We start from the raw sequence: 26,550 nt of genomic DNA on the forward strand, positions 1-26,550 counted from the left end.
AAATATCATATCTCCCAAAATACTAACCTCCCCTGTTATTGGTAATGGTAAGAGGTTAGCATGTTTTGGGGGTATGATATTTGCGCCTCTGTAACTTACTCACTCATCAGTATTCACTTTTCATGATTACCCGATAACTACTCCACTCATATTGTTTTAATTATAGGTCATATTTCATGGAAATCTGGAAACCCTAGACAGATACTTTAAAACCATTCCATGTGCAGTACCTATGTTTGTCCTCTGTAGCTATGTGCTTTTATTTGCTGAAATCCGTACTTTTTAATAAAACTTTTGTTCTGACTGTTGCCCCGTATTGACTGACAACGACTGATGTTGTCGGAGGTACACTCCGCCCACACAGTCGTCACAACCTGACTCCTCCGATATGTACATATGGTGTGGTTGAGAAACCCAGCCAAGGGACTCCTTAAAAACACGCCACTTCAAAGTGACTATTTATAACAGTTTAGGTTAGGAGAGCATTTTCGTTAACCCTAAACCTTTTCATAACCTTAACCTAATTATCCTAACCTGCTACGTTAATTATGCTACCCGGCTGCATAAGTTCTCCGAAACTGCTACGAAAAAGACGGGGAATCTCCCCAGCTAAGGCCTATCCTAGCTTAGATATGTAATATTGTTAATTTTCCTTGCGCCTGAAAACGACAGTGACGGCTGCCTCCACTTCAACGAACGATACTCGGTGTGCTTATCATTCCTTTGTCTGTGAGCGGTTGACACCGTTTCCTTGAACGGGGGACAGAGAGCTGAAAATAAGAAAGAAATAGAGCGCAATAGCCTTCTCTTCGTGTATAGCCGCAGCCCACAGGACGGCGGCGCATGCAAGGTGGAGTAGCAGAGACCGCAGTTCCCGGTACTGAAGACGGTGACGAGAGCTCATTCTCTCTGCAAGGGAAGGAGGGCGGGGTCTCGTAGCATCAGCGCTCTCATTGTATGTCGGCTGCTGATGCTGAGCAGTAGCGGAGGAAAAAAAACGAGGGCCATGGATACGGTTTTAAAAAGCTTAGGCCTTAATACATCGTGGAGATTAATTACACGGTAAGAATGCTCCGTTTCTATTGATTTAATATGTTATTTAAAATGTTCGACAAGGTATGAATAATAGAGAGATAGGAGAGAGATATATGCTTTTGCAGCAGGTTGACAGGAATTCTCATGAAGCGCAAGCGCCATATGTGTGTTATTACTGTCGTTATTATCAAGCTTATGTCAGGACATTGCAGTGCATCTATACATGGTTGAGTTCATATGTAATGTTATGCGTTTCGCAATTCATGCGTAGGGTAATTGTTATGTAGGCATTTGTAAATGAGCGTGTAGCTGTAGCTAACTGTCGGGAAGTTACAGTATTGGCCTGCGCATTAGGAAGCATGCAGCCTTTCAAAGATGGAGAGGAAATTGCTGGTGGCATATTATGGCCAGGGCCATTTTAAACTATGAATTCACACGATGAATTGGCAACATCTGTCTTTCTGTTAGTTACTGTAACGGACATCTGCTAATGACCCGTTGGATAAATCATCATCCGTTGTTGAAGTGCCGTGGGTTAACCGACCTGCATTGCTCTTTTTCGCTAGTGCTCTAGTGCTGTTGTCTCCATAATTTAGGCTACATGTCCTATCTGGAATGCTTATTGTTGTGTGTGATATTTATATGACAACACAGGGCAAGGCCCATTATATTCATAGCCATAAGAACAATAGTTGCCATAAAAAAAACAGATCTAACAAGATCTAGAATTGTGTTCTCAAAAAATGAAACCAATCTGATTGAAGACATTTGTAATACGTGGGTCAACTATTTACGTACAACACAACAATATGACATGTTAGGCCTGCTAGAGTGTTTGTATGCATGCACGGAGGCCTAGATATATCACAATACATCCGCTAGGTTATCCAATACTGGGCACAACATCCTTTTTCAAATCATTGTGTAATAGGCCTAAGGCCTCAATATCTGGAGAGCAGTTTGTTTTGGGATCACAACCATTGGGATGTTGTGGTCATTGTTGTGGCTGGCTGATAGTTTAGGGATTAGATGTTAATACAGGCCCAGTCTAGACCGGCCGACCCTCAGAGCAAAGGTCTGCTTTCTCATCAATCCTGGTCAGAGAGATCTTAATAGTTCACATGGATCTAATAGTTCATATGGAAATAGTATGTTGAGTACAGTGAATACCAACAATAATAATGTAAAACGAGAGGGGGGCACAGTGGTAATCCAATGACAAGTGCTGTCCAGCCCAAATAATCAGACAGGAAGGATAATGTTCACTGCCATGCAGAGTGATTAATCCCCAGGTCCTCTGGCACAGCCAGCACTGGAGTCAGAGGCTTCTATTCCAAATGGCACCATATTCCTTATATAATGCATTACTTTTGACCAGGGCCCATAGGGAATAGGGTGTAATTTGGGGCACACGAGAGTGGCCCAACTGCACCATCTGCAAAGATTGCATAACCTGGATTCTCTTTAGAAAAGTGTCCCAAAATGTCATATTTATCTGGAAATGACATGGGCATAACACGACAGGGGCAATTTGGAGCGAACTGAAATCCAACTTGTTTAGGCTTGGCATTAGGAAATGTATTATATTCCAGCAGCATGCAATCTGAAAAATATATGCATTGGCAAATGCAGTGAGCCTTGCAAAACAAGCTGCAATTTTATATGTTGTATGCAATGAAATGTACTGTATGTGAATAGAATGGTTATATCAATATGATGTATAGTATACTATGTGGCATGTATACTTTTCTATTACTTTTCATTGTTTATGTCAGAATGGAAATAAAGTCGTTTGAGTTGTTGGGAGCAGAAGATGAAATTGGACACGTGCCAATGACTTGCGAACAGACGGACATACATTTGCAGCTCCTACCTAAAGGGTAGTCTTTGGTGTAAGAGTAGCATTTGAAGAGTTTGTTTCCGAAACGCTATATCCACCAATTTTTCATAGTGGCGGTTGTTCATCAGAAATGATTGCTCATGGCTATATGTACAGTATGTGTGTGTAACATATGATTGTTCTAAGATTGTTTTTTCTGAATAGATTTTAGATGTGTATTAAAATGGGGTTTGTTGCAAAATGCCCTGTATCCATTGTTTAGCTTGAATGGAGTGTGCCTATCCTGTATGTTTAACATACTGCATAAATTCAACCCATCATAAATCTAGCCTCATGCTGTAGTGTTTGGTTAGAGATAGGCCTTGTACCAAATGGCACCCCTATTCCCTATATAGTGCACTACTTTTGACCAGAGCTCAGATCTCAAATTACTGTATTGATGATAAATATATATATATATATATATATATATACACTACCGTTCAAAAGTTTGGGGTCACTTAGAAATATCCTTGTTTTTGAAAGAAAAGCACATTTTTTTGTCCATTAAAATAACATCAAATTGATCAGAAATACAATGTAGACATTGTTAATGTTGTAAATGACTATTGTAACTGGAAACGTCAGATTCTTTTTGGAATATCTACATAGGCGTACAGAGGCCCATTATCAGCAACCATCACTCCTGTCTTCCAATGGCACGTTGTGTTAGCTAATCCAAGTTTAGCATTTTAAAATGCTAATTGATCATTAGAAAACACTTTTGCAATTATGTTAGCACAGCTGAAAACTGTTGTCCTGATTAAAGAAGCAATAAAACTGGCCTTCTTGAGACTAGTTGAGTATCTGGAGCATAAGCATTTGTGGGTTCGATTACAGGCTCAAAGTGGCCAGAAACAAAGTACTTTCTCCCGAAACTTGTCAGTCTATTCTTGTTCTGAGAAATGAAGGCTATTCCATGCGAGAAATTGCCAAGAAACTGAAGATCGTGTACAATGCTGTGTACTACTTCCTTCACAGAACAGCGCAAACTGGCTCTAACCAGAATAGAAAGAGGAGTGGGAGGCCCTGGTGCACAACTGAGCAAGAGGACAAGTACGTTAGATTGTCTAGTTAGAGAAACAGATGCCTCACAAGTCCTCAACTGGCAGCTTCATTAAATAATACCTGCAAAACACCAGTCTCAACGTCAACAGTGAAGAGGCAACTCCAGGATGCCAGCCTTCCAAAGGTCTGCATCAGTGGCTTGTAGGCTATTTGTGGAAGCCAGGAGTTGAGACCGACCGTTATTATCTTGACAATCATCGGCTGATAAAATTTTGTGACCGCCACAGCCCTAGTCTCTCCAGAGATGTTCAATCGGGTTCAAGTCTGGGCTCTGGCTGGGCCACTCATGGACATTCAGAGATTTTTCCCAAAGCCACTCCTGTGTTGTCTTGGCTGTGTGCTTAGGGTTGTTTGAGGTTCTGAGGGCTCTGGAGCAGGTTTTCATCAAGTATCTCTCTGTACTTTGCTCCGTTCATCTTTCCCTCGATCCTGACTAGTCTTCCAGTCCCTACCGCTGAAGAACATCCCCACAGCATGATGCTGCCACCACCATGCTTCACCGTAGGGATATTGGGATATCTTGGTTTCATCAGACCAGAGAATCTTGTTTCTCATGGTCTGAGAGTTCTTTAGGTGCCTTTTGGCAAACTCCAAGCAGGCTTTCATGTGCCTTTTACTGAGGAGTGGCTTCCGTCTGGCCACTCTACCATAAAGGCCTGATTGGTGGAGTGCTGCAGAGATGCTTGTCCTTCTGGAAGGTTATATATACAGTTGAAGTCGGAAGTTTACATACACTTAGGTTGGAGTCATTAAAAGTTGTTTTTCAACCACTCCACAAATTTCTTGTTAACAAACTATAGTTTTGGCAAGTCGGTTTGGACATCCATTTTGTGCATGACACAAGTAATTTTTGTTTACAGACAGATTATTTCACTTATAATTCACTGTATCACAATTCCAGTGTGTCAGAAGTTTACATACACTAAGTTGACTGTGCCTTTAAACAGCTTGGAAAATTCCAGAAAATGATGTCATGGCTTTAGAAGCTTCTGGTAGGCTAATTGACATAATTTGAGTCAGTTGGAGGTGTACCTGTGGATGCATTTAAAGGCCTACCTTCTAACTCAGTGCCTCTTTTGCATGTCATCATGGCAAAATCAAAAGAAATCAGCCAAGACCTCAGAAAAAATATAGCAGACCTCCACAAGTCTGGTTCATCTTTGGGAGCAATTTCCAAACGCTTGAAGTTACCACGTTTATCTGTACAAACAATAGTACATAAGTATAAACACCATCGGACCATGCAGCTGTCATACCGCTCAGATAGGAGACGCGTTCTGTCTCCTAGAGATGAACGTACTTTGGTGCGAAAGTGCAAATCCATCCCAGAATAACAGCAAAGGACGTTGTGAAGATGCTGGAGGAAACAGGTACAAAAGTATCTATATCGACAATAAAATGAGTCCTATATTGAAATAACCTGAAGCGCGCTCAGCAAGGAAGAAGCCACTGCTCCAAAACCACCATAAAAAATCCAGACTACGGTTTGCAACTGCACATGGGGACAAAGATTGTACTTTTTGGAGAACTGTCCTCTGGTCGGATGAAACAAAAATAGAACTGTTTGGCCATAATGACCGTCATTATGTTTGGAGGAAAAAGGGGGAGGCTTTCAAGCCAAAGAACACCATCCCAACCGTGAAGCACATGGGTGGCAGCATCATGTTGTGGGGGTGCTTTGTTGCAGGAGGGACTGGTGCACTTCACAAAACAGATGGCATCATGTGAAAGGAATATTATGTGGATATATTGAAGCAACATTTCAAAACATCAATCAGGAAGTTAAAGCTTGTTCGCAAATGGGTTTTCCAAATGGACAATGACCCCAAGCATACTTCCAAAGTTGTGGCAAAATGGCTTAACAACAAAGTCAAGGTATTGGAGTAGCCATCACAAAGCCCTGACCTCAGTCCTATAGAAAATTTGTGGGCAGATCTGAAAAAGTGTGTGCGAGAAAGGAGGCCTACAAACCTGACTCAGTTACACCAGCTCTGTCAGGAGGAATGGGCCAAAATTCACCTAAATTATTGTGGGAAGCGTGTGGAAGCCTACCCGAAACGTTTGACCTAAGTTAAACAATTTATAGGCAAAGCTACCAAATACTATTTGAGTGTATGTAAACTGGGAATGTGATGAAATAAATCATTCTCTCTACTATTATTCAGACATTTCACATTCTTAAAATAAAGTGGTGATCCTAACTGACCTAAAACACGGGATTTTTACTAGGATTAAATGTCAGGAATTGTGGAAAAACTGAGTTTAAATGTATTTGGCTAAGGTGTACGTAAATTTTCGACTTCAACTGTATATATATATATATATATATATCAATGTCACAAATGTATAATTTGTTCAGTTCTTTAATACAAATGTAATTATTTGTCACGTTTGACTGTGTAAAACCTTGCAGTACTCCTTTTTTCTATGAGAGTGATGCGGATATATCTCGTTTAGGACAAAATGTGATTATTTGTCTCTGAAATGATAGATTTGAAGTGATAGATTACAAACAAACATGTCTGTGATTTAACAATGCATGGTTAGACGTGGGGAAAGAAACGTAAGTTCCAAAAAAAAAGCGGATTTACTAACATTTCTGAAAATGTATATACAGCGTTTTGGAAACTCTTCATTTATGAATTACTATCACAAACAAGGTGGTATCAAACAGCAGTGGTGCTTAGGAATATACCATACAAACATGACATGAGTACTTAAACACAGCGTAATACACGGCCTACATTTTCTATCAAAATGCGGAAATTGGTCAAATGGTTTTCGAACACCAGAAATCTTTATTCATGACTGTGGCGGGCGGCTACAAAGCATCATCTGCAGAATCCGGTAGCAACACAGATTTGATCTCAGTGGAGAGTTAAGTGGTTCATGATGCCAGTGTGCTTAATGATGTTGTGTTCAACCCTCACCATGCATCAGAGCTGGGAAACAGGCCACTCCTGCTGCGGGAACCCCACTGCCTTCTCCCCTTTCTCATTGTTCATCAGCCTTACTTGCCTTATGTCTTGGAGTTCTGCTTCAGTCTTAAATCCAGGGGGAAGATGTGTAAATGCCAGAGTGTGCTACAAGGACATACAAGCAGTAAGATAATAGGTCTAACTACTTGCACTCTAACTGGCCCTGAGATTTGATAAATGAAATAAGAGGACATTTCACTAGAGAAATGGTGAAGAGTGTAGAGACGGACCTCTCCAAATAATTTGGCATGGTAAAAGAGTTGGACTTAAATTGAGGAACTACAATTGGGCATGCTATACCTTGCATCCATTTTTGAATGGATGCAAGACTATCTCAGGCGTCAGGCACAGTCTCCAGAAGCATGGGCCTGTGCACCTATGGCGTTGTTAAGTGTTCTTACTAGTAATAGTAAACAAATACCATCAAACATTTTGAATAACCCTGTGATCTACTGTACAGTCCAAATATGGCTGGAGCTGATGAACCCTCACTTGTAGGAAAGGTATATCCTCATCACGGACACCAATAGAAGCAATAGAACATTCCCTCCAGGATTTAACAACAGTACCTTCGACTCATGGCTCAGCAGAGGAATCAGTTACTGGGGACGTATACGCAAACAATGTTCTGATGTGTTTTACACAAATCCAAGCTAAGTTTGGCATCCCGCAAATGCACTTTTATGGTTTCCTGCAAGTTCTACATTTTATTTCGGGATGTGACATTACATTATGTCTAGATGGGTCGTTGACGGGTCCAGTTGATCAATGCTTCCTCCAATTCACAGACTCAAAGTGTTTTATCTCTTAATTTTATGAGTCAATTCATACTTGGGATAAATACAATATAGGTAATGTATTAAGAATCTGGGAGAGGGAGCTTGAGATGGGCAGCATGGATCTCATCATGCAACACCACATTCTCTTGTTACAGGATTAGAGAAGTCCTGTACAAACTCCTACACAGACAGCATCCCCAATGTGTTTAAAATACAGAACAGGAATTGGCACATACATACACATACAAATGTAATACTTCCAGGTCAACTGTAATATTGATTCCATTGTAAAGCACAATTTCTCCCCTTTCCAACAAAATCAATAACGAGACCTCCAGGCTGCCCGTCTCTGCATGATTGAAGAAGGCATTGGCGAAGGGGGAGGCGAAGGCTACTGAGTGATAGTGAAAGGGGAAGATATGTTGTGTGGGGAAACAGCCTTTTTCACCCAATTTGTTCAACTTATCACCTCAAAAATGTCAATAAAACACTATAAAGAGTCTATATAAATGTCTCATTACATACCTACTTGAAGGTTTATGTCAAATTTGAATCGGGGGTTTTAGAGCGGCGCTAAAGTTATCTTCTGAAGTGAACTGCGGCTGTCACGGCTTTTGAGAGTCATGATGGCTCGCAGTGATGAAGCAAAACATGTACTGTTGATTGAATTAACTATTGATGAGCTCACAAGTAATTAACTTTACACTCACCATTGATAGTGTCTTAATAAATAAATAAATATCGTTGAATATATGAGTTACACAAAGTAGGGAACTTTATTTTGAGGGGATGGATGGGATTCTGTTCAAAGAGCGAGATGAAGGAAGATAATGTTAGATAGATAAGTACTTTTATAAACTACGTAACGTTAGTAAATTACTGTATAAAGCAACAATATTCATGTAAAAAATGTATATAACAACTAACAACAGTTGTAACAACAACTCACCTCTGTCCTCTCATTCCATCACATGAACACCTGCTCTTTCCACGAAATGTGCAATAACGTTATGTTGGATCACATGAAAATGATATTCACATTTGTTAGTCCATTTCCTTGGCGCTATCTTTATGAATGATGTTGCATGGACACACACACTGTCACGAACGTGTGGAGGATTGGCGGACCAAAACGCAGCATTAGGAAAATAAGCCATCTTCCTTTTTATTATGAAGAAGGAGAACCGAAAACAAAACACTATTACAAAACTAACAAAACAAACAAACGACCATGAAGCTATCAACGTAGTGCACACACAGGCTACAAACGTATAACATAGACAATTACCCACATCAAACGAAAGCCTATGGTTACCTTAAATATGGCTCCCAATCAGAGACAACAGAAATCAGCTGTCTCTAATTGGGAACCCATTCAGGCAACCATAGACTCTCCTAGACAACTACACCAACATAGACACAGCTAGACACATACACTCAACACAAACCCATACACTACACCCAACACCCCCTTTACCATATAACCACCCAAAACCGATAAAACACAAACATTCCCCATGTCACACCCTGACCTAACTAAAATAATAAAGAAAACAAAGAATACTAAGGCCAGGGCGTGACACACAAAAAAAACAGATTTTAACTGTATTATGACAGGAAATGTCTGGAAAGGGTAATACCCAACAACAGCCCACGTAACAGCAGCGTTACACCCCCGAATAGCTACAGGCTGCTTATGAGGAGGTGATGGCTGGGAGTAGCCTGAGGGAGGTGGCTCATGCCTCCTGTCAGTACCTGTTTACAGGGAAGCCAATGGTCCAAAAACAGTCCATATAATTCATAACTATTGCAGTTTGGTGACATGCTGTCTTTTAGGGAGATTGGTTCGTTATCTTCACCTGTGCACAATCGAGCTGTGCTATTAGCACCCTACTCATGAAAAATGTGTTTAATATTGGCAATAATAATATTAATACTAATGCTCATTTCAACGAAAAATCATGAATAATGAAGGTTTCTTACAAGTGTATAAGGTTAAGCATGTTTTTTAATCTACAAGATAAACGCTACCCCTGGTGGGAAGATGCTGTACGGCACACAATGGGTTGCATAATGCGTGCCGTACGTTACGTCATGACACGTCTCGATGTAACGTGAAACCAGAGGGGTCCGTTTTTTCATGTTTGCTCGAAAACTATTGGTCCATTACTATGTCAACGCTTGAATAGAAACGTGGTTTACACCCCGGATTTTGATGCCAACACAGCCTCTACAGTCCCATTAGTTTTCATTACAGCCTTGTTTGAATGCAGCGGTTGTGCAAAATGTGTCCGGAACACTGCTAGGTTTTAGTAGGATGAAAGGAAATGAAAACATTTATACTAAGTGTGGCAGCTGATGCTGGAGCATTTGCCTAGAGATTTAGTTGACCTGTTAGAGAGGGGCAGAGAGGATGTAGCTTGGCGCTCGAAATGGCAACCTTAACTCGGTGTAAAGGGAGTAAGGGGATGTCGTTATGTAAGCTTATTGGTGACATGTGAGGTGTGTATCTGAGCAGAAAGTTTTGGAAACTGTATTTTTTTTCTCTTTTTTTTGCCCTTCCTTTTTTAATGTTTTGTTATCTTACTGTTACACTATATTGTTTCTGATTGTTACACCATTGTAACCCATGGTAACACCCTTGGTGTTGGTAACACGTCGACAGAGATGGTCGCCTCACTTCAGGTCCTTAGGAAACTATGCAGTTATATATAGTGGCCCTTATACGTAGTTACTACACTGTAATAACTGTAACTGTTTTTGTTACCCGAACCAGTCAGAGACTTAACTACCTTATTAATAATACATCGTAATAATACAAAACAATTCATCAGCATGCAGGATACAGGATGCTTTGATCAGTTGCACAATTTCTCTCGTTCACTTTCGCTTGTAAATGTCCACACTCACCGAAAATGACATCCTGTAGCTACTAGCTATGCTTGTATAACTTTAGGAGCTGGATTTGCAATTAGTTTGTTACTTTTCATTTGTTAGCATTTAGCTAAAAGTGTCCATATGATTTTGCTATTAGTTTGTGCTACTTTTGTTAGCATTCTGTTAATAGATGCCCAATTGGCTTTTCTTGCGTTTTAGCATCCCCTTGTGTGCTATGCCGGTAATACTGTAAATCCCTGGATGAGAGAAGGACGGTATGACAATATGAAAATCTGGATACCGCCCAAGCCTAATGCTCACACATCCTCTGTGTCACATGTCAGGAAGGGAACTGATGCCAATAGTCTATCAAATAATTTGTCACATGCTTCATAAACTCAGCATGTGGGACACACATACTGGGTGTGTCCCAATAATATAATTGTTTTCCGGTGAGCTGGGATTATGTCCCATCACCAAATATGTACTAGGACAATAATCTGATTTATAAGTATACATACTCATTTAACCCCCGCCACCTGGTTCTGACCGATTGTAGTCTACCGCAGCATTCCTCCAGCATGGTTAGTTACTGGGTTAATACAGCATTAGCGCTCATGTGTAGTGTAGTGTAAAACGGTTGGAGCTGGTCAAGAGCTTCAAGCTCTTCAGTGTCCAAATCACGAATGACTTCAAATGGTCCTCTCACACGCTAACAGTTGTAAAGAAGGCACGACAGCACGTCTTCCCCCTCAGGAGATTGAAAAGTTTTGGCATAGGCCCTCAAATCCTCCAAAAGTTATACAGCCACACCACTGAGGGACCTTACATTGCCTTCGGAAAGTATTCATAACCCTTGACTTTTTCTGAATGACTACCTCATCTCTGTACCCCACACATACAATTACAGTGCCTTCAGAAAGTATTCATACCCCTTGACTTATTCCACATTTTGTTGTGTTACAGCCTGAACTCAAAATGTTTATACATTATTTGTATCTCACCCATCTACACAAAAGACCCCATGATGACAAAGTGAAAACATGTTTTTATAAATGTTTGCAAAGGTAGTGAATATAAAATACAGAAATATCTCATTTACATAAGTATTCACACCCTGAGTCAATACTTTGTAGGAGCAACTTTGGCAGCGATTACAGCTGTGAGTCTTTCTGGGTAAGTCTCTAAGAGTTTTCCACTCCTGAATTGTGCAATATTTAACCATTATTCTTTTCAAAATTCTTCAAGCTTTGTCAAATTGGTTGTTGATTTTTGCTAGACAACCATTTTCAGTTCTTGCCATAGATTTTCAAGTAGATTTAAGTCAAAATTGTAACTCGTCCACTTGATAAGCAACTCCAGTGTAGATTTGGCCTTGTGTTTTTGATTATTGTCCTGCTAAACGGTGAATTAATCTCCAAGTGTCTGGTGGAAAGCAGACTGAGCCAGGTATTACTCTCGGATTTTGCCTGTGCTTAGTTCCATTCCATTTATTTTTTATCCTGAAAAACTCCCCAGTCCTTAATGATTACAAGCATACCTATAACATGATTCAGCCACCACTATGCGGAAACCTCCCTGGTCTTTGTGTGTCACGACTTCCGCCAAAGTTGTTCCCTCTCCTTGTTTGGGCGGTGTTAGACGTCACCGACCTTCTAGCCATCGCCGATCCACTTTTCATTTTCCATTGGTTTTGTCTTGTCTTCCATCACACCTGGTTCCAATTCCATCACTAACATGTTGTGTATTTAACCCTCTGTTCCCCCTCATGTCCTTGTCGGTAATTGTTTCTTGTAGTGCATATGCAACGGTATGCTGGTATTACCGGGTTTTGTTTGACCCATTTCATGTATTGTTCTGTTGACGGTGGTTTATGTTTATTAAACGACACTGTTGTAAATCAGTTTTCACTCTCCTGCGCCTGACTTCTCTGCCGCCTGTACGCACCGCATTACATTGCGGTTGAATCTGTGTTTGAAATTCACTGCTCGACTGAATGACCTTGCAGATAATTGTATGTGTGAGGTACAGAGTAAGTAATTCACAAATGTATTGTTTGTTAAGCAATTTTTTTCTCCTGAATATATTTAGGCTTCCATAAAAGGGGTTGAATAGTTAGACTCAATACATTTCAGTGATTCATTTTTAATTAATTTGTAAACATTTCTAAAAACATCATTCCACTTTGACATGATTGGGTATTGTGTGTAGGCCAGGGACACAAAATCTAAATTTAATCACAACAAAATTAGGAAAAATTGTTTTGATGCTGAATGTTATCATATGTTCAACCAAAACCTAATATTAGATAAAGAAAACCTGAGTGAACAAATAACACGACAATTGATAACATTCAGTTGAAAAATATATGCAAAAGTAGAGAAAATCAGAAAGAGGGCTCTTCTATGCTCTACTGAACAAAAAGCCGTTTGGGAGCCAAGTGAGTGGATTTTTTAGGTGAACGGAGCCAAAAGATCCGCCTCATTGAAAAAAATTGTCACTAGTCATCATCACTAGTGCCTGTGAGGCAGCGCTGGCGCTGAATGTGCACGCTTATACTTTTTTGTAATGAAACTTACCTGTGTGGCAGTCCGGGTGCCAGAATCACCCTGTGGCTTTAGTAAGAGCTGCCATTGAATCCGTTGAAAATACATGGTCACTAACCACAGTTTTTATGCGAAAAGTCATAAGAAAAAATCACGACAGCTGTGAGGGAAACAGGAAGTTTCGGGGGTAATTGTATAAATGCCGACAGATAATTGGTTCGTTCGACATGGTGGGATCCATGAGCAACATGTGTAGAACAATCAGAAGAATGAATGCCCCATTAAAAACATTTAGAATGTATTTGTTTCCACCCTAAGGTCATGCACTACTCATGAATCATATTTAGCACATTTATTCTAAAATCATAAAATACTGTCATACCGTCAAAGATTTGAAAAATATTGTGATTTTATATTTTGTCAGTATCGTCCAGCCCTACATTATTGAGCTATTGATTGTTACCTAAAATCCTAGGAATGATTTTCAACTCAGTAATTACACTAAATGTTAATAATGCACTTTAAATCTGGAGTTTGCATCAGAGTGTAAAGGAGGACATTGAAGCCAGACAGCCCTTCACTGAAAAAGTATCTGTATGTGTTCACCCAGCCACAATACTAGTGGACCTTGTTGTAGTGTCTGTCAGCATTCATTTCAATACCATTACATTGCCTTCCCTTACATCAGTTTTGCGTTTCACACATACCTAATTCTCTGTGATTATTTTCAACTGATTTTACTATACTCTCTGTGAGTAGTAGGCCTACTCATGTACGCTTTCCTGCCCTTGCCCAGAAGTGCTTTGAACAAAGCTAGTGCCTTGAATCTGTCTCGCATGCATCCATGCTTGTAATTGCTGATTAGCCCACAGTGAACAATGTTTAATACGTTGTATTTAGAAGTTAGGATTCCATAATGTTTTCAGACAACCACTAGGATGACTTTCTGTCACGTTATTAGGTTGCATTACGCCTTTTGACATTATGATGTGGCCTGGAACCACAGTTATCCTAGCCATGTCATTCCTTTTTCTTTTAGGATCAAATGTTCCAGAACAGAGCCATACCGGACCCATTTGCTGTTAGAAAGGTCGTAAAGACTCCAGAGAATAGCCTATATGGCTTTGATTTTGAATGGTGGATGAGACATTGTCTCTTGCTGTCTGCATATTCACACTCTGCAAATAATATCAACAGTAATTCAACAAAACAGCCATGGTCCTTTGGACAGAAGCCATGAGCAACACTCACCAGCGATTGAAAAGCCTAGCACTAGTGGACTGATAAGCGCACGAGCAAGAAACGTGACATTATAATCTTCATCTGAAATCTTAGTGTAATATTTGAGGCCTCTGTCTCTGATTATAAGGAAATTATGCACGGGGGTTATGGCACTGTGTGTGTACAATCGCTGAGACTATAGCGCATGGGTTATACAGTCTTCGTAAGAGACTTCTGCTATGTGCTCCAGTGGTCCGGTGGTAACACTCCTGGCTCAGCGCACAAATGTGACTCGCCTTGGAGACCGGGAGTTCAATCTCTGTGTGTTCTTTTCTCAATGTGACTTCCCTTTACCTCTCTCCCACAGTGTCTAATCTGTCTGTCAATATACCATCCAAAAATATGAAGAGAGTGTTTCTCCACTTTCCTTAAAAAAAAGAGAGAGTCTGAAGAGAACCTCCCCCAACTTTTTTTTTCTCTCCTTGTCAAGACCAGTATGTAGGGAATCTAGTTTCAGGTGTTTCTTTTACGTTAGGTTATATCTCCTTATGCAAGCACACAGTACCATGCTGTGCCCTACTTTATACATCACTACCAGTGTATATACAGCTGCCCTTCCTCTCCCCCACGCTCTACTCTAACACCCAACACCAACACCCATTTTCTTATCAAACAACATGTATAACACATGCAGAGTGCCACACATCAAATTGCCACGAGTACCACGTGATTTGTACAGCTAGAAAAACAATGTCGTTTCAACAGTGACTTTTCAGAATGTTCACCTCTAAAGTCAGTTCAGATACAACAGCTGTCATGAGACGAGGTGAGATACAAACGTGCCAGTTTTAGAATGTTGTGTTGTATAACAGCTGACTAAAGACGGGGCAGTCAGATCAAGAAGACGAGACGTTCAGTTGAGACCGTTTCCACGGTAACGGTGACTCTTTTCAATGACGTGATGAAACTTTAAAACAAAGTTGCCACTTGTTGTAGCAAGGTGTTATTGCAAACGAGTGTTATGAAATATATGCACCGGAAACTTTGTGACTTGTCAGATAAATATCAGCAATCTACAGGGTAGGATCTTTATTTGAGCCAGTTTGCTACGGCAGGAAAATAATCCTGTAGCAGCAGGAAATGTGAATTATTATGTGGATTATATTTAATGGATTTTTTTTGTTGGGTTTGATACAATTCACATAAGGGAAAATCAACACTGCTATTTTAAAGTGGAAATTACAAACTTCAGAAGCCTTTTAAAACCTCTAATACACTACAAGTTTGCATTTACTGCAGGAAAATTCTCAGCAACAAAAGAGTGATCAAATTAAGATCCATAGCTAAAGATTTGACATGTTGAATCTTGGGAACTCCAGCCGACGACATGAGACGTTCTAAAACTAGACCGTTCGGATCAAACAAACTATGTTCTTAAATACAATTCCTTTCGACCGTCGCATCAAGTTGCGTCTCATCTTATGTATAATACGTTGTGGATGTAGCCTACTGGTTCTTTCACATGCTGATGTTCAATTATGTGCGCTGGTCTGCATCAGTCTAATGGCTTGTAACATTTGGCATAGAAAACCACTGGCTGACACTGTCCTTTTGTAGTCATCTGTGAGGATAGAAACCTGGCCAATGTTTACTCACTGTGCAGCTGCCTGACCTGTCTAAATCAGTGAGCCACTCCTGACCAGTGGCTACTGCCAACACCGTACTGTACATTGCCAGCACCATGCAATTACCCACTTTACTATTATACTTGAATAATCAATGTTTGTAAACAGTTAAGTTGAGTTGAGCTCCATATCCTTCAATTACAATTGTCAAAAAATGTTTTTTTATTCCTCCCCACACACAGCTCTACTGTCTACTAAGATAATGAGGAAGAGGAAGAACTGGAAACCACGGGAGGGCCTCTGTTCATTTCTATGAAGTCTCTATGAAAGCATTGGAGGAGCTGTAGTATTTGACTCAATGGCGAAGAAGGGCCGTACCAAGGGCGAGAAGCCCGAAGCGCTCATCTCTGCCCTACAGGCAGCTAACGAAGATCTCAGGTCCAAATTGACTGACATTCAAATAGAACTGCATCAAGAGAAATGCAAGGTAGGCCATTTTGTAACACTACGTTGCATGTAAATCGTCCCTTCTCAAATACACCTGTAACAGTGGGTTCAACTGCAGATGGTGTGGCACGTGGCATTCAAGTGGCATTGAGTGTCTTACGTATAGTCACTACACACAACCTTTGGCATACAGCACGTTTCAACATTTTATAAGGTTCTACATAGATGTACAGGGATGTTTTGAGTTATACATTGACCTGGTCTGGATGAGGTTTACCCCCTTCACAGTTGGCACACAGTAGATGTAGGCTGTTGCTGTTGTTGTACATTCACCTGCTCTACGTAAGAGCAGGTGAGATCTATCGTAGTAGATCTCGATCTGCAACGGTAGATCTCGATCTCCGCTTGGTCTTGCGTGCCCTATCTGCCATTATCTGTTTTTTTCTAATTATATTTGGCACTGTAATACATCTTTTTATCTACATAATAGGTGCTAGATGAAGAGAATGGCCTCAGGCTGTCTGTAGTATCTCTCTAACATTCCTGCTTTTATGGTGTAACTCAGTTCTCTTTGTCTCCCCCATCCCTCTCTTCCCGGGGCCTAGGTGAGTAAGTTGGAGCGTGAGAAGGTGCAAGAGTGCAAGCGGATCCGGGAGCAGGAGCAGCACCGGCACACGGCCACGCTGACAGAGCAGCGAGCCAAATGGCACGAGGAGAAGCAAAAAGAGCTCCAGGCACTCAGGGAGAACCTGGTCCGCCAGCACGAGCAGGAACAGGCCCGCACCGCCAAGATCAAGGACCAGGAGAACCAGCGGCTCAAGGCGGCGCTGAGCGCCATGCGGGACGGCAGCGGAGAGAAGGTGCGCACGGCGCTGACCCTAGAGGCCAAGGAGGAGGCACGGCGCTTTTTCGACGTGGAGAGGGTCAAGCTGCTGCAAGAGATCTCGGAGCTCAAGCAGAACAAAAAGCAGACGGACGAGGCACTCAGCACCATGATCCAGGCGGATAAGATGAAGGCCGGGGATCTGCGCTCCGAGCATCAGATGCACCAGGAACACATCTCCAAGATCAAGTGGGACAGCGAGAAGGACATCCGCAGACTGGTAAAAACTGTCTTGGCTGGAGGATGGGTAGAGGGTAGAGCAGAGGGTCTGATTGTGGATGCATGTCTTGCTGAATACCAGACGTAGCCGTAGCTGGTCTATACATCTCATTGCTCCATACAGATAGTTGGCCCAGGAAAATGATCTGTCGGAGAAGTTCTGAGCAGCATGCAGAGTAGTTTAGTAGAGTCGAGGTCTTTTGTGATGGAGTGATGTCTCCATGGTTTACGTCATACCAATTATGCAAGTCTGCAGAACATTGGGGTTCGTTCCACCAATTTGGTGTCAAATTGTTATATTCTATCATGAAGAGCACATGTTCAACTTCATCAAAAACAAGTTTTCCCATCTCAAGAGGTTAAATTAAAAAATGGTTTATACTAAGTGCTTATTAAGTGCCAAATAAAGTTACAGGGTTGACCATTTCTTCTTAAATCAGCCACACATCCCCTTGTTACAGGGGGAATGGAAGCTTCTTGTGTGCAACGGGGAGTGGAAATTGAATGCAAGCTTCACCCCAAAAAATTAAATTGTTAAAAATTGTTAAAACATATCTATGGGTAACAGGGTATCTGGGTATGGGTATCTATGGGTAACGTGTTATGCTCGACCCGCTCAGTTTTCCACCATAAAACACCATCGAATTGCCAAAAAAGAGTAGAACCAGCTCATCTGCTTTTACTTTATGATTTGACTACTATATGATTCATGTTTATTATTTCAAAATCATTTTTAAAAGGAATAGTTTCACCATTTTAAATTGAGAGGGATGGACCTTAAAATGAGGGACAGATGTACACTACCGTTCAAAAGTTTGGGGTCACTTAGAAATGCCTTTGTTTTTTAAAAGAAAAGCAACATTTTTTTTGTCCATTAAAATGACATCAAATTGATCAGAAATACAGTGTAGTCATTGTTAATGTTGTAAATTACTATTGTAGCTAGAAACGGCAGATTTTTAATGGAATATCTACATAGGCGTACAGAGGCCCATTATCAGCAACCATCACTTATGTGTTCCAATGGCACGTTGTGTTAGCTAATTCAAGTTTATCATTTTAAAAGGCTAGTTGATCATTAGAAAACCATTTTGCAGGCAGAGTTGCAAAGAAAAAGCCATATCTCAGACTGGCCAATAAAAATCAAATATTAAGATTGGCAAAAGAACACAGACACTGGACAGAGGAACGAACTCTGCTTAGAAGGCCAGCATCCTGGAGTCGCCTCTTCACTGTTGACGTTGAGACTGGTATTTTGTGGGTACTATTTAATGAAGCTGCCAGTTGAGGACATGTGAGGCATCTGTTTCTCAAACTAGACACTCTAATGTACTTGTCCTCTTGCTCAGTTGTTCAACCGGACCTCCCACTCCTCTTTCTATTCTGGTTAGGGCCAGTTTGCGCTGTTCTGTGAAGGGAGTAGTACACAGCATTGTACGAGATCTTCAGTTTCTTGGCAATTTCTCGCATGGGATAGCCTTAATTTCTCAGAATAAGAATAGACTGATGAGTTTCAGAAGAAAGTCTTTGTTTCTGGCCACTTTGAGCCTGTTATCGAACCCACAAATGCTTATGCTCCAGATAGTCAACTAGTCTCAAGAAGGCCAGTTTTATTGCTTTTTTAATCAGGACAACAGATTTCAGCTGTACTAACATAATTGCAAAAGTGTTTTCTAATGACCAATTAGCCTTTTAAAGTGATAAACTTGGATTAGCTAACACAACGTGCCATTACACAGGAGTGATGGTTGCTGATAATGGGACTCTGTACGCCTATGTAGATGTTCTATTAAAAATCAGTCGTTTCCAGCTACAATAGTCATTTACAACATTAACAATGTCTGCACTGTATTTCTGATCAATTTGATGTTATTTTAATGTTACATGATATGATACATCATTCTTTCACATGATACTCTTTTGCAGGGGTCAAAGTAAGCCAATACGGTCCGGTATGGAGTACCTGACAAGAAATTGTGCTGGTACAGCGTACCGATAAAACATGAGCATATCACAATAATTAAAACAAAGATGACAAGAAAACTGTAGGTTAGTACAACATAATTAATCATCACCTCCGGTCAGCCGCAAGTGCGTGAACACATAGGTTGTCCCGCACCATGAACAAATTAAATCTACTTTCACCCCTGCTCTTTTGAATGGAACTGTGCACATGTCTGTCTGTCTGTCTCAATCATTGAGACGGTCAGTCTGTCCATCCATCCTTCCTGTCCATCTCTCTGTGTCTCATTAACCACTCTCGGAGTTTCCTGTTTGCTATGCCCTCCTTCAGGTGGATGAGATCAAATCCAAAGAGCGCACCATCTTCTCTCTGGAGAAGGAGCTGGAGAATGCCATTGGCTTGCTGCAGAAGATGCAGATGCAAAAGGATGCCCTGGATGACCAGCTGTTCCTGGTCAAGGAGGCAGAGTGTAACCTGGGCAGCCCCAAGAGAGAGATCCCCGGGCGGGCTGGGGACGGGGCCGAGCACTGTGGCAGCCCGGTACGACATAGAAAGGCAGAGGGGAACTTGGAAATGGTACAAAACAGATTATGGAAATGTAATAATGAAGCCAATCCAAAAGAAAATGGAAATGAATGGGACAATTAACCGATAATGAGCAATAAAATACTGTAGGCCTATACTAGTTTACGCAGCTTATGCGGAAAAAGCTTGAGAAGAATGACATGAATAAGTGGTCAGAAATATACTTTTAAGGACAGGATTAAATTAGCCTGCAATTCGAATCACGCCGATCACCTCATCCATACAGAGCAACATGGTCTTTGCACATTGCAGGACAATGATCAAACTGCTTTCACACAGCGTCAAACAAACACAGTTTGGGTGTGGCCGTTCTCTATATGAAAGTTGTATCGCTCATATAATACCACAATTTGAATCCCAAAAGCCGCACTCCGTAGAAGTCTTCACAGATCCACCTGTACCCTAATACCCGAAATCCGATCCGCGGATCTAGAAGTCTAAATAATGTCACGGGTCTGGGTCGGATCTGATATGACTGTCACGGGGCTCGTGTATGTGTTATTTTCACTTGTCTGGAAGGCCGTACAGATCCGAACGCTACTGCTGCAGTAGAGAGAGAGAGAGAGACTTTTTATAATTTATGCTGCCGCTCTTGCTTTTCACAAGAGTGGAGCGTGGTGCATGTACTGTAGCTTGTTGTTGTTGTTGTTGATGTTGGCCAATCATAAGGTCAAATTACGGAATTAAAAGTTAAAGGAGAAAGATAGGCTACAATGACCAAGAGCCAACAGGTAGGCTGCTACTTAGTATTCTGAATGGAGTTGTTGTTATTTGTAACTGTATGATGAGAAAGTGCATGCACTGCAGCCTCAGTTAGCCTAGCTAGCTAACATTAGCTAGCTTAACTAGCTTCTCCTGGGTTGATACAGTCAAGACAGATATTACGTAATCATATATCATGGTAAATAACCTATTTATGGCAACTACTAGTTTACTATAGTGCGAGTCGGCTTAGTTGGTTGCTGTCTCTCATCTCTTCCTCTCTCATCCCTCCCCTTCCCTCACTCACAGTACGGCCCTTCCCCCGCATGCTAGAGCGGGACCTCTCTCTCCCTCCTCTCCCGCTTTATCAGCTCTGGTTAATAAAGTAGCTTAAAAAAAATTGGAACCGTGAAGACGTCTACTCCATAGTGCCCCGCCAACAGAATTCTAAATGTAGGGCAAATGCATCCCTTAATTTCTTCATCTGCAAATATCACTTTGTATGCCACATGTGTAGTGCTCAAGGAATTACTTTGTATGAGAGCAATAAAACATGACCAAAACAGCAGTAGTAGATCTTTTGTCAAATGAAAACCACAACAAACGAGTATTTAGAGGCCTACCTGCTAGAATAAGACAAGCTTCTGTCTGGTACTGAACAAAGAACTGAAGGAAGGGCTCTGAAGAGCATTGTTTCTGAAGACTGCTGGTCAGTCAATAAGTCTGTGAGGTTTCAATGCAGTCTCACATTCTGGGTTAGTGGTCTGCTCGAAAATCACTACATGACAGAAAACAACTGTTTTTGGCCAATATTTCTACAGAGATGTGACTGATGAATACAAAGAATTACCCAATAAGTGAACTCCAAAAATAAATGTCCCAGAAACGGATAAAATGATCAAACTACATTTTCCTGAAAAAAATGCCCCAAACATCTTATTATTCAATGTATAATACATGTAATTGAAATAATTGATTATATTATAGAACATAATATAACTTTGTACTGTTGTCGCTGTGTCGAAAACTGCATCCAAGAGTGAATGTAGTGTGTTGCAAGATACCAGTGAGCTAACAGTGTGTTCGGTTTGAACAACCTAGGACATGCGCAGGAACCAGAGACGCATGGCCGACCTCAACTCCACCATCCGCAAGCTGGAGGACCGCAACTCACTGCTAGTGGATGAGAGGAATGAACTGGTATGACCTGGTCACTCTGAACTCTCCATGCCGGGCAGAGAATCACATCTTAATCCCCTATCACTGAACAATAACAATCCGTCTTAATCTGGATTCCTTAAACACGTAATGAATTTATCTTGCAAAGGAGTTACAATTACAGTATGGAGTCCCCTGCCAAGTTGACACACTGGACTGAGCTGAACTCTTTATGCCTCCTTCTCTCTTCCCTCCCCTTCTATTCTATCATCATTGCCACCTCCCTCTCTCTCTCTCTCTCTCTCTCTCTCTCTCTCTCTCTCTCTCTCTCTCTCTCTCTCTCTCTCTCTCTTTCTCTCTTTCTTTCTCTCTCTTTCTCTCTCTCTCTTTCTCTCTCTTTCTCTCTCTCTCTCTCTCTTTCTCTCTTTTTCTCTCTCTTTTTCTCTCTCTCTCTCTTTCTCTCTTTTTCTCTCTCTTTTTCTCTCTCTCTCTCTTTCTCTCTCTCTCTCTCTCTCTCTCTCTCTCTCTCTCTCTCTCTCTCTCTCTATCTCTCTCTCTCTCTCTCTCTCTCTCTCTCTCTCTCAGCTAAAGCGTGTGCGGGAGTCGGAGAAGCAGTGCAAGCCCATGCTGGAAAAGAACAAGATGCTGAACAAGAGGAACGATGACCTCAGCCAGACCCTGCAGCGCATGGAAGAGAAACTCAAAGGCCTGGCCAAAGAGAACCTGGAGATGGTGAGTGGCAAGGACATAGAATTACAGACCCTTGACTTAAATGGGGAATTCCCACTCTAGTAACTCTGTTTATATGGCGAGTGTCGCCATCACACAGATCTCAACACAACCAGGGCTCCAATAGTTTAGTACAAGCATAGCATGCCTCAATAGCTCAGTGTTGACGAAGACTGTCTGCAACACATTGGCTATGATTACAGTCCTTGTCACAGTAAAGTAAATGGAACCAAAGCATTAAAGTCTGCATTAGTCTTGTAGATTTAGAAGTGCATTATACTGTGGCTTGGGCCTCGGTACCCTAACCACCACACGTATTCATTATTCATGATGAGCACATGCTGAGAGATGGAGAGGTTCTAACTCCCGTACAACTGCTTCCACTCTGTGTGTGTGTGTGTAGAAGGAGAAGATCAGCTCCCACCCACCGCTGAAGAAATCCAACTGTAAGTCTCTGAATGATCTGGACCAGGCACATGACGAGCAGGAGATTGAGTTCCTTAAGCTGCAGGTACTGGAGCAGCAGAGCATCATCGACGAGCTGACAAGAGTGAGTTGTCCTTTTCGAAATATGACTTCACCACCAACAATAGGTTTATTTTGGGGATGTTCACTTTTTTTTGTTCCAATGTAAAAATCGTGCTAATACGTTTTGTCAAATAGGCTTCCACTTCTAAAACGATCAAAGGTGTTGATTTACTAATCTCGGTGGTACCCAGAACCAAATGGTGTCTGTACTGGCCAGATAACATTTACTGTATATTAGCAGTCTGTCGCAAGAGACAATTGCTTTACTATCTAAATGAAGCATTAAGAGAACTGGTGCACACGCAGTATTTTGTTCTTTGCCAGATACAAATGATCAAATGAAACATATCCATGGTTGCTAAAGTTGTATGTTTGTTTGTTGGTAGTTCTCATATATTCGGTGTCTTTCAGGATAGGGAAAAGCTCCTGCGGAAGAAGAGGCATAAACGAAGCAACAGACAAATAAAGGTAGAGGAAGCCACGTTTGCACGTGAATGTGTTTCTCTTTATAGGAGAACCAAGTAAACAAGATCAATACCATAATACAGTCATCTGCCTCGGGAAATCAATCCTATGATCTCTCCCTACACAGAGGCACATTGTAGTGGACACCTTCTTCGGATACGATGAGGAATCCATGGACTCGGAGACGTCCTCTGTGGCTTCGTTTCGCATGGACCGCACCCCAGCCACTCCTGATGAAGACCTGGATGAGGTGAGACCTGTTCACGTCACAGGAAATAGACACAGACCCTGGGTGGGGAGGGAACTTTATTTACGATAAGTGATCAATAACCTTTGCATAAGCACCAGTAGCAAATCAGCATCCATGCAATATTTAGTAGTTTAGCAGACGCTCTTATCCAGCACAACTTACAGGAGCAATTAGGTTTAAGTGCCTTGCTCAAGGGCACATTGACAGATTCTTCACCTAGTCGACTCGGGGATTCAAAACAGCGACCTTTCGGTTAGTGGCCCAACGGTCTTAACCACTAGGCTACCTGCCACGTCATGCACTTTCCCTTCTGTCTTTCTGAACCAATGTGTTTCTAATCTCACTATCTATCATTTCTCATCCTGGCTTTCCCCTCACGCTCCCCTGTTCCCAATGTCTTCTCTCTAACCCCGGGGTCCGTCCACCAACACAGGGACTGGCTAACGAGGAGTCGGAGCTGCGCTTCAGGCAGCTGACCAGAGAATACCAGGCCTTACAGAGAGCATACGCCCTGCTACAGGAACATCAAGGGGGCCTTTTAGACGCTGAGATGGAAGCTAAGGTACAGTAGACCTGCCATTCATTTTCAGTTAAATGTCACCCGCATAAGATTGTAATTTTTGCATTATCTGGGGCAATAGGGATGCAGTCATGCCAGATTTGTTTCTGTATTCAGTCAAATTGTGTATAAGACTGCATACAGACTATATACTCCACTACAACTATCACTGCCCATGTGTTCTATAACAGCAGCGTCCGTCACAGGCTGTATCAAGTGGTTGATGTTAATGGGGATATGTTGTGGGTCACAGGCTCAGGAGCAGCTCCATGCAGACGTTCTCAGGTACAAGGCCAAGATAGAAGACCTGGAGAAGGAGCTCGCCCACAAAGGACAGGTAAAGGACATTATCCCACAGACCAACACTAAGACATGGGCTGCATTCCAAATGGCACCCTTATTTCATATTATATACTGTACAATCAATCAATCAATCAAATGTATTTATAACGCCTATTTTACATCAGCAGATGTCACAAAGTGCTGTACAGAAACCCAGCCTAAAACCCCAAACAGCACGCCATGCAGATGTAGAAGCACGGGGGCTAGGAAAAACTCCCTAGAAAGGCATGAACCTAGGAATAAACCTAGAGAGGAACCAGGCTCTGAGGGGTGGCCAGTCCTCTTCTGGCTGTGCCGGGTGGAGATGATAAGAGTACATGGCCATTTAAGGCCAGATTGTTCTTCAAGATGTTCAAACGCTCATAGATGACCAGCAGGGTCAAATAATAATCAGTGGTTGTAGAGGGTGCAACAGGTCAGTACCTCAGGAGTAAATGTCAGTTGGCTTTTCATAGCCGAGCATTCAGAGGTCGAGACAGCAGGTGCAGTAGAGAGAGAGAGAGTTGAAAACAGCAGGTCCGGGACAAGGTAGCACGTCCGGTGAACAGGTCAGGGTTCCCTAGCCACAGGCAGAACAGTTGAAACTGGAGCAGTAGCACGACCAGGTGGACTGGGGACAGCCAGGAGTCATCAGGCCAAGTAGTCCTGAGGCATGATCCTAGGGCTCAGGTCCTCTGGGAGGGGAGGGAGAGAGAGAGAATTAGAGGGAGCATACTTAAACTCACACAGGACACCAGATAAGACAGGAGAATTACACCAAATATAACAGACTGACCCTAGCCCCGGCACATAGACTATTGCAGCATAGATACTGGAGACTGAGACACGGGTGGGTCGGGGACACTGAGGCCCCATCCAACGATACCCCCAGACAGGGCCAACCAGGCAGGATATAACCCCACCCACTTTGCCAAAGCACAGCCTGCACACCACTAGAGGGATAACAACCAATTGAAAATGGTAGGAATTGAAAATGGTAACAGGGCGAAGATATGGTACTTGTGGGTATGCAGACAGAGCATAGGCTCTTACCACCCTGAGACAAAGCTGAGTATAGCCCACAAAGTTCTCCTCCACCGCACGGAAGACAGGAAGTTCATGTCTGTGACTCAACCCACTCAAGTGACGCAACCCTCCTGTACTTCTTTTGACCAGGGTCCATAGGGCTATGTCTGGTCAAAAGTAGTACACTATGGGGTGCCATTTGGGACACATCCTATGACATAGAGGAAGGCGATACACAATGTCCCAGTCTCTGAATTACTGCACATGGATGGCTTGTACTGTACTGTATGTGACCATAGTTATTATGCAATTATTTACATACTAGGAGTACCAAATATAACGGGGCTGTGAAAATGTAATTACAACTCCAGAGTTGGACTGTCAATAGTGATTAGTCTTGGGGACTGAGAGGAAAAGTCAATGAATGGTTTTGATTCTGTTGCCTCACAACAGTGAAGAACAATTTTGAGTTTGGGTTGTGATCGACGCTAGGATTTCATACAGTGTGGGTCAGTTAACAAACGTAAATGCTATCCATGATGGGATAGCTATGATATGTATCTGCGGGATATGTTTGATTTTGTATAACACTTCAGTATGCTGTAACCATAGAAATAGAATGAGTAGACTGGGCATAGAACCTCTGACCATGGCAAACTCATTGGTACACTCATTCTAATTCTATGGCTGCAAGTTGAGAGATGTAC

The 26,550-nt window shown here is 41.9% G+C and overlaps 1 protein-coding gene across 2 annotated transcripts in view; it reads left to right on the forward strand.

Annotated features, from left to right (window-relative positions):
* Nucleotides 1-376: 376 nt before the first annotated feature.
* Nucleotides 377-26,550, forward strand: part of LOC129821020 (janus kinase and microtubule-interacting protein 2-like) — a 40,662-nt gene continuing 14,488 nt past the window's right edge. The window contains exons 1-11 of one of the 2 annotated variants that reach the window (XM_055878223.1): nt 377-1,062; nt 16,251-16,495; nt 17,061-17,558; nt 19,851-20,096; nt 21,909-22,007; nt 22,551-22,697; nt 23,098-23,244; nt 23,634-23,690; nt 23,815-23,937; nt 24,371-24,499; nt 24,750-24,833. In XM_055878223.1, coding sequence (XP_055734198.1) covers nt 16,367-16,495; nt 17,061-17,558; nt 19,851-20,096; nt 21,909-22,007; nt 22,551-22,697; nt 23,098-23,244; nt 23,634-23,690; nt 23,815-23,937; nt 24,371-24,499; nt 24,750-24,833 — 1,659 coding nt within the window. In that variant the 5' untranslated portion in view covers nt 377-1,062; nt 16,251-16,366. The remainder of the gene's footprint in view (nt 1,063-16,250; nt 16,496-17,060; nt 17,559-19,850; nt 20,097-21,908; nt 22,008-22,550; nt 22,698-23,097; nt 23,245-23,633; nt 23,691-23,814; nt 23,938-24,370; nt 24,500-24,749; nt 24,834-26,550) is intronic. The other variant, XM_055878231.1, reaches the window with a different exon arrangement.

The sequence above is a fragment of the Salvelinus fontinalis genome, chromosome 2 (genome assembly GCF_029448725.1).
Source record: "Salvelinus fontinalis isolate EN_2023a chromosome 2, ASM2944872v1, whole genome shotgun sequence".
NCBI classification, from domain to species: Eukaryota; Metazoa; Chordata; class Actinopteri; order Salmoniformes; family Salmonidae; genus Salvelinus; species Salvelinus fontinalis.